The sequence below is a fragment of the Trachemys scripta genome, chromosome 5, assembly GCF_013100865.1.
Source record: "Trachemys scripta elegans isolate TJP31775 chromosome 5, CAS_Tse_1.0, whole genome shotgun sequence".
Lineage (NCBI taxonomy): Eukaryota > Metazoa > Chordata > Testudines > Emydidae > Trachemys > Trachemys scripta.
Window position 1 is genome coordinate 29,842,330 of NC_048302.1, and position 9,242 is coordinate 29,851,571.

At 40.9% G+C, this 9,242-nt stretch overlaps 1 protein-coding gene across 4 annotated transcripts in view; it reads left to right on the forward strand.

Annotated features, from left to right (window-relative positions):
- The window catches only part of GSTCD (glutathione S-transferase C-terminal domain containing), a 142,323-nt gene extending 133,348 nt beyond the window's left edge, over window positions 1-8,975 (forward strand). For all 4 annotated transcript variants that reach the window (XM_034770903.1, XM_034770905.1, XM_034770901.1 and 1 more), the window contains 2 exons: window positions 1,853-1,922; window positions 8,508-8,975. In XM_034770903.1, coding sequence (XP_034626794.1) covers window positions 1,853-1,922; window positions 8,508-8,644 — 207 coding nt within the window. In that variant the 3' untranslated portion in view covers window positions 8,645-8,975. The remainder of the gene's footprint in view (window positions 1-1,852; window positions 1,923-8,507) is intronic.
- Window positions 8,976-9,242: the final 267 nt, after the last annotated feature.

Genomic DNA, 9,242 nt, shown 5'->3' on the forward strand with positions numbered 1-9,242 from the left:
GCTTAGCTTCCCGGCTCAGAGTTGTTTTTACTTGCTGCTGCTTTCTCTTACTTGGAGCCTCCTCCAGCACCTCTCCCCTTAGCTCCGACTGCCCCTCCTATACCAAAGCCAGGTGCTTTTGGAAGCCTCTGCCTGGTGGCTTAATTTGGGGTTTTTCTCTTAGCAGCTCCAGCTTCTTCAAGCTTCCCAAACAGCTGTTCCAGCAGCCCTAATAGCTGGTAAAATGTTAGAAGTCAGGCAGATACATCCGAGCTTGCAGTCCCTTCACCCAGTGCAGGGACTGAGCCTTTAAAAATCATCTCTTTATATTAGGAGCAATGGTCTCAAGTTGCAGTGGGGGAGGTCGAGGTTGGCTATTAGGAAACACTATTTCACTAGGAGGGTGGTGAAGCACTGGAATGGGTTACCTAAGGAGGTGATGGAATCTCCTTTCTTAGAGGTTTTTAGGGTCAGGCTTGACAAAGCACTGGCTGAGATGATTTAGTTGCAGGTTGGTCCTGCTTTGAGCAGGGGGTTGGACTAGATGACCTCCTGAGGTTCCTTTCCAACCCTGATATTCTATGAATAACCAAGAATGGAAGGATAACCTAGTTTGATTTAAGAAAGTAGTGCTCATTTCAAGAGCTCTAACTTTGGTTCTCTGTTACATTCCATAGAAAAGTTTCTCATGTCCGTATTGCCATCTGACATTACAGAGGGCTCTATAAAGCTGGACAATTCTGAAAAAGTTCTTGCCAGAGGTGGTGCTAGCCCTTTGGGGACCCTAAGCAGGAATATTTTGCCCCTCCCAACACATAATAAAAAGTGAATAGGGGGCTCCGTTTTGCTGCTTGGGGCCTTAAGCAGTTGCTTAGTCTGCTAATGACAAACACCAGCTCTGGTTGTCATTGCTAGGTCTTAGCCTTGAAATTTCAGCTGTCCCACTTAGTATAATTTTTAGGAGCATTCTTTTCAGTTGTCATTGCATCACAATCTTTCCCCCTCCCACTGCAAGAATGGTTAACTTATCTACCTCTGCTTCATTTGTCTTGCTAGCCAAAGACTAAAAAAGGAAGTCAGAGTCAGTTCTTGATATCTTATAAGGAGGTTTCTACTTTTGTTTAAATTTATTTTGTGCTATAGAGTTAAGAGAGTTTCCCCACGTCAAGGTGTGGAACACTGGACTCCAATTTCAAATTGACTGTATACTGATTTGGGTGGGATTTGAGTAATGGAACGTTGCCCTGTCCCTAACAAGGGTGATGGTGATTCTTTCCTGCTTCGGAATCATTACTGATAGGAGAGCAGGATGTTTGAGTGTCCCCCGCACTCCAGTTTGAATGCTACCCACAAATGGGGAGAGGAGGTCCAAGACTGACCCTGTGGCAGTAGGATGGCTTGGCTGCCGATTGGTGCATACTGGAAGGGCTTAAGTAGCCTGAAGTATGCCACCCAAGAACACTGCCCTGTTGTACAAGTTTCTTCATTCTTACCCACGAAAGCTTATGCTCCCAGTACTTCTGTTAGTCTCAAAGGTGCCACAGGACCCTCTGTTGCCCTGTTGTAGGGGCTGTGTCCAATTCCCCTGCTGAATGGAAATAGAGAAGTCTGATCCAGAGACAAACTCACTGCCCCAAAAATGTAGGGAAGTAGAAGTATGGGTGTGGTTATCCAAATTTAATTGGTATACACTTTCAAAGCCTGAAGTGGAGCTGAAATGAGTACAAGTATAAATTAATTTTCATAGAAAAATATTCTATACACGTAGTTTTCTGGTACCTTTGAATGTTTAAATAGGTTTTTTATGTTGAAATTAAATAACTGTTTTAAGGAGTAATGAAATAACACCATATTTCTGTACTTTTTATTCTAGGAGCACATGATTCTTTGCAGATTTGCAGATCAGACCGCTGTTCAGCTTCCACCCGAACGCAGACTAATAGGTTTGCATTTCCACAGATCAGCTGTTGTGTAGAATATGCACACTATATTTTGTGATGGGCTGAGCTTATGATATATGGGAAGCACTGGTACATTTATCAATAGGGAATTAAATTGCTGTTTTCTCAGCGCACTTATAGCAGTGAGTGTTTCTATTGCTGCATCTTTTTTCACTGTGGTAGTGAAGCATTTTTCCTGGTTGAAGCTTTTTAAATATGAGCTAGAGTATAATTTGACATTTTATTGATCATTATGTCTCTGCACCAGCTCCTTCTCCCTCCATACCCTGAAAAGGGAGAAGACTTCCTGAAGTTCACTAGAGACCTCTCTAAAGCCAATCTAGCTCCCATGAAAAGTATTTAGATACTCTGGCAATGGGTGGCAGTATGAAACCCCTAGATATATTAAACATGATATAGTAGTTGGTGATAAATCATTTAAAAAATTCGCTGACAAACATCCAGTGCCAGATGCGAACTGTCCAAGAATTGTGCAGAAAGTAGCAAAGATAAGAATATCTTTAGCAGAGATATTGAAAACTTCTTTGAAATCGAAGGACTTAAGTGACAAGAAAGGAAGTTGCTGTAACTCCTGTATGAAGGGAATTATCAAGGAAAGATATAGGAAGGACAAACCTATATACTCAACTTCACTAGTAAGAACAAGCTAGATACATTAGTCAGAGTCAGTTTTTAAAGACTAAATAAGGATAATTAAATCTAGCAGCATTCTGAGAATGAAGCTATTTGGTTAGTGTACTGGCTTCCAACTCCTGGGGAAAAAAACAGTAATATATCTGTGGTAATGTGCAGTTCAGCTTTTAGCTATTTGATGTATTAAATAATAAATTATGTTTTTCTGTTTTACATTTTTATATTGTCATGATATATAATAGCAAAAACTACCTGTAGGTTGGGCATTTCCGTGCAATTAATGACCAGCTGGGCTAATGTCTCTCACTTCCTTCAGCGACTCATTAACTGCTGGAAAATGCCCTCACCTGTTGGCCATTATGGCTCAAGTCAGACATATATTAATTAAAAAAGAGGGGCTGATCCAAAGTAAAGGGGAAGGCTATTATTTTTTCAAGGAAAGGCTTTTTACTAGTTCCCAGATGCAAACATCCCCAAAATATAGACATTCGCTGGATGATATCTGAACCTAGATCCACATCTTACAGCTCAAGTCCATCTCTAGTTCTTGTGTAGGATAGTGACAAATGACAGATGTTCAAGAGCGGATAAAGAATTAGCTTAACTGTGGCAGATGGATGTATCATTCCTCTGCAATATTTAATTTGCTAAAGGAAAAGGGAGACTACAAACTAGTTTCAAATAAAAAAAACCAACAACAATTCAAGCCAAGATAGGGCAGATGCTGTTGGGGAGTGAAGGTGGATATTCTTGGCTCAAAAACGCTTATGAAATACATCAAAGGCAGTAGGAGCAACTAATCTAAATACATTTTTAAAAGCTGCATTTGTGGTATTCAAGGTATTTCCTATAGTTCAGACTACTAAAGGAAATACTGCAGATTCTGAGATGATTTCCAATTTTACTTAAAAATAGATATGATTGTTTTGCTATTCCACTGTATTTAGACAGAAAAAAATTGCCAGGGTTACAGCTGACAAGTATACTCCACCAACTGAGAAGGGTGTCTCCTCTTTTGTTTGTGAGATAGCCATGGGAGATGGGAAGGAAACTGCCAGTTCAAAAGAGAGGGAAGGGACATCAAATGAGCTTCTGTCAGCCTTTTGATACAAAATGTCAGGTGTTTTTGAATTATTTCAACTTTTTGTATGTTCTCTGTCTCATAAAAATTGTACACTTTTCCTCACAAACTTGTTTCCCCAAGGAGAAAAAAAAACACCTCATTGGTATTTCCATTTTAAAACTAACATTTTTCTATTCTATTCAATTAGACATTAGACTATTCTATTCTACTGAAAAATCTTTATGGGGGCGTGGTTGCTGTGGATTAAGTTTTGTTTTCAAATGACTAAACTAAAGGTCAGACCACATTTGTGTTAGATTCATGTTCTTTTGACAGGTCAAGATCAGGTATTGAAAAGCTACATCAAATGCACTTCAGATTTTCTTTTTAAAGAAGAATTTTAAATGATTGAAAACATGGGAACAATTTTGGAGGGGTGTGTGTGTGTGTCTTTTTTTCTATATTTGTAGATAGTGAGAAAGTGGCTTATTCTGCTTTTTTTCCAGTCTTTTAAGGTTGAGAAAAAATGATATATGTAGCAATGCTTACTGTGGGTCACACAACTTCTGTAAAATAGTACGGGTTTATTGGCTTGTCATACTGCCCACGTGCCACCAGATAAATACCTCAAACTTAAAGGCCTGGTCACAACAGTTCAGCCTGTTTATCTATCAGTGGTAGTTATATAGTACTAATTACTGTTGGGTATCTGTGACTAAAAAACTGCTGATTTAACCCAAACAATTACCCAGAAAAACATAATTCCCTGTTAAATAATGAAGACCTCTGTACCCTCTCCATCAGGGCATAATCACTTCCTTTCCCACTCTTCTCTATGGTGCAAACTGGGCATTTTGGTGCCCACTGTGCCCAATAATATCATCCATGCCCAAGCAGTGATGTCACCAGCATCAATCCAGCCTACCTAGTATTCCCTATCTGATCCCAGTACTGGCTCATATATCTAAGACAAATCCCAGTGAGACCAGCAGGGGAACAGGGCCCACGTTGTGACAGATATTCCAAACCAGTCTCCCAGGTGAACAATAAGTAACAATGACATCACTATAATCACATTTTGTGTGCATGTGCACAGAAGGAAATTTTCTTCCTAACCCCAAATACAGGGATCAGTGCTACAGCGCAACTAAACACAGACCAAGTTTGGCAGACTTTACTATCCTAGAATTGGGTTTGTTTTAGTTTGAAAAAGAGAAGACTGAGAGGGGACGTGATAGCAGTTTTCAGGTATCTAAAAGGGTGTCATAAGGAGGAGGGAGAAAACTTGTTCACCTTAGTCTCTAAGGATAGAACAAGAAGCAGTGGGCTTAAACTGCAGCAAGGGAGGTTTAGGTTGGACATTAGGAAAAAGTTCCTAACTGTCAGGGTGGTTAAACACTGGAATAAATTGCCTAGGGAGGTTGTGGAATCTCCATCTCTGGAGATATTTAAGAGTAGGTTAGATAAATGTCTATCAGGGATGGTCTAGACAGTATTTGGTCCTGCCATGAGGGCAGGGGACTGGACTCAATGACCTCTCGAGGTCCCTTCCAGTCCTAGAATCTATGAATGTATGAATAAGATCCATTTGCCAAAATGGGGATGGTAGGGGAAGATCTATATCAGGGAAGCAAATATGCCTGCCGGACTGTCACATCCCTGAACTATTCCCATCCACCCTACCCCATTAATCACTCCCAACCAGTCTGTGTATCTACTGTGTTCAAAGCCACCAATCAGAATTAGCTGTGTTCATCAGCTGAGGGGTCCAAATTCCACCAACCGCGGAACCATCTTACTAGAGGTGAAGCATTATGTTTTCTGTGTAACTCAGCAATCTGCATTTTAATTATGTAGAAGAAAATGCTCGTTACCATCCATTTGTTATGGAAAAATAGTAAATAGATTGAACTCAGTACAGTTTAATATTTAATGAGAAATGTTTAAATATGATATGCAGCTCTGCATCTGTGTGCCAGCTTTTGTGAAATGTACTGTAGTGACTCTCTGATCCCAAATGCATTAAATTGTATTATTTTATCAGGCCATAGATAAGAGCATAGGAGTATGAAAAGGAGAGACTATTGTAGCTTTTGCATCTTGTTCAAGACTTTATAATTATGAATCTTTAATACATCTCAAGATACTGATGAAACTTTCTTGTAACGGTTGTGAAAATGCTGAAAGTGCCACCTTTTCTGTGAATTATCAGTTCAGATAGTTTGGACATAGATAGGAACCAAACGTATTGAATAATATTAACCTGAAATCTGTAAAGAAAACATATACCTTTGGCTTTACTTTACTATCCTACAAAATTCTAAACCAAGAACAATTTAGACTTTTCCTCTACAGTTGCTCAGATTTATTCCCAAATAGGTTTCTAAAATGAAGTTTTTGTTTCAATTTCTAGAAGTAATTAGACTGTATGTAACTGATGAGGACAGAGACGTGCATAGAGCGGCAGTCTGCAATTTTTATTAAACTGTAACACAAGGGAGGGGGTGCTACCTGCTCACTATTCAGACTCTCCAAAACCGGGCATTTAATTGGTTCCAATACAAGAGTTACAGGGCTCTTTACCATATAATCCATAATTGGCATTAGGTAGGCTCATAATGCAGGCTAGGCTCTCCTCAGCCTACCCCACCCAGTACTCTGCTCTCTCTCAGTGCTAGCACCTTCCCCCCTGTGAGAGGGACAGGGGTTGCAGCAGGGTGAGGACCTCGAGCCACAAAGGCTCACCTTATCACATGAGCCCAAGGTTGGGAAATATTCATTTTATTCTCTTAACTGCATTGGAAACTGGCTGCAAATTGCGATGAATAAACAACTCCACCCCAGTACCTCAGTTAGAAATTGACTGTGTTCCTACTCAACCCCCTGTGGCTTTAAGGTGCTTCAAGGAAGGCAAAAAACCCCCTGGTGCCCTTCCAATTGCCTCATGGCAGAAAAAATTCCATCCTGACCCCCTAAACAGGCGATTGGCTAGAGCTGCAGCATCTGTCAGGCCAGGTTCCCATTCCTACTTCAGGTGGGTAGAGTGGGCTACTGTAATGGAGTTGAAAGAGGCTCCATATGACCCCTGCTTTGGGCTAAATTCTGGGAGCTGGGGAGTGCTGGCCAGTGAGCACCCCTCTCCCCCAGCAGGTCAGTGAGTTCCAGAGACTTCCATGGGGGAGGAGTTACCTACTGTCCCTTGGCGAGTGTCTCCCTCCCTTCTGTTGGGACTGTCCGCCCTTTCATCATTGGCCCCATCAAGTTCTCCCACCCATCTTGCTGGCGAGCACTTATTTTCATGTTGCCACAAATCAGTCACCCTGGATAAACTTTGTTCAGTATTTTATTTTTGTATTTTCTGTGGAAATGGGCTAATAGTTTTGTTAAACACTTTAAGATTTCCAGATTTTAGACAAGACATGAAGAAGATTAGGAAAATGGCTATGGCTGATGGGAAGTGGGGACCAGTTCCCCTCTGTCCCATCCTCCCCCACCTGAGGAGCTGGTGCCAATCTTTCCCTAGTACCAGGAGCTGTCTTTACCAGCCACGTACACATGATGTATCCCACATCCCGTAATTTTGGGTAATAGAAAAGAACACATTGTGTTTCTCCGTCCATAAAGGAGGATAATAATCCAACCTCTTTGTCATGTGAGGTTTGTGAGGCACACACGTAAAATAATGGTTGCCATAGAAATATTAATTATTTAATTAAGTAAATAAAAATATAGGTGAAATGGGGGAAAGCAGATTTAGAGATGTGGATTAGGTTGCATCTAGATTCTAAGTTATTTACTGCTATGTAAATAACTTTTCTGACTTCACTAATAATTGAACAATGTTCATTAATGTTATTAATGATCTGGATGATGGGATAGATTGCACCCTCAGCAAGTTCACGGATGACTAAGCTGGTGGGAGCGGTAGATACGCTGGAGGGTAGGGATAGGGTCCAGAGTGACCTAGACAAATTGGAGGATTGGGCCAAAAGAAATTTGATGAGGTTCAACAAAGACAAGTGCAGAGTCCTGCACTTAGGATGGAAGAATCCCATGCACCGCTACAGGCTGGGGACCAACTGACTAAGCAGCAGCTCTGCAGAAAAGGACCTGGGGATTACAGTGGATAAGAAGCTGGATCTGAGTCAGCAGTGTGCCCTTGTTGCCAAGAAGGCTAATGGCATATTGAGCTGCATTAGTAGGAGCATTGCCAGCAGATCGAGGGAAGTGGTTATTCCCCTCTATTCAGCACTGGTGAGGCCACATTTGGAGTATTGCATCCAGTTTTGGGCCCCCCACTACAGAAAGGATGTGGACAAATTGGAGAGAGTCCAGTGGAGGGCAACGAAAATGATCAGGGAGCTGCGGCACGACTTACGAGAAGAGGCTGAGGAAACTGGGCTTGTTTAGTCTGCAGAAGAGAAGAGTGAGGGGGGATTTGATAGCAGCCTTCAACTACCTAAAGGAGGATTCCAAAGAGGATGGAGCTCGGCTGTTCTCAATGGTGGTAGATGACAGAACAAGGAGCAATGGTCTCAAGTTTCAGTGTGGGAGGGCTCGGTTGGATATTAGGAAACATTATTTCACTAGGAGGATGGTGAAACACTGGAATGAGTTACATTGGGAGGTGGTGGAATCTCCATCTTTAGAGGTTTTTAAGGCCTGGCTTGACAAAGCTCTGGCTGGGATGATTTAGTTGGGGTTGGTTCTGCTTTGAGCAGGGGGTTGGACTAGGTGACCTCCTGAGGTTTCTTCCAACCCTAATCTTCTATGATTCTGATGCCAAAGGGAACATTTCTTTGTAGATCATATATTTCTACTAAAAATTAAGGAAGTCTTTTAATGTTTCTGTTTTTGTTCTGGTATTCTAGGAAAACATTGTATGGGGCTGGTGGATCTGGATCGGGCATGGGCTGCAGAAGGATGCAACTACTCTGTCCAAGTGATGTCCATGGAACCAGAAAGTTGCTCTCCAAAGAACAACATGGTAGTGGGTGTCCCTATTTAGGTTAAGAGATTTATATTTGATTTTAATTTAGGCATCAATTATGAACAATGCCAGGGGTTCAAACTTCTGGGAAGCAGACATCAAACATCCTGAACCCATGGTCTTCAGAAAAGGAAGTGGCAGGAAAAGGGTTGGAAAGTTGGCTGCCTACAGAGCATCACAAATCCTACTTGTAATATGTTATTAAATGACTGCTGGCTTTCATAATGAGAATCCTCTGAAGCATTCACCTGCCTACAGAGTAATATCCACCAGGAATGAAATGTTTTATTTGTCCTGAATTGAAATGTGTTGTTTCCATTTTGAGCATTTAATGTTTTTAATAAAATTAAAGGAAATTTTGAAATAAAAAGTAATTTTGAATCAAAAGATCAAAATGTTTTATTTAAAAAATGTCAAAACAAAACATTTAGATATTTTAGATTTTTTTAAAACAAAATAATGTTGGCAAAATTGACACGAATTCACAAAATGTGTTTGTCGCTGAATCTGCATTATTCACCAAAAAAAGATGACACCTATATGCCTGATACCTCACCGCTAACCTTGGCAAGGATTGCTATTCATCTTAGATTGAGAAACTCATTGCCAGTGCTGG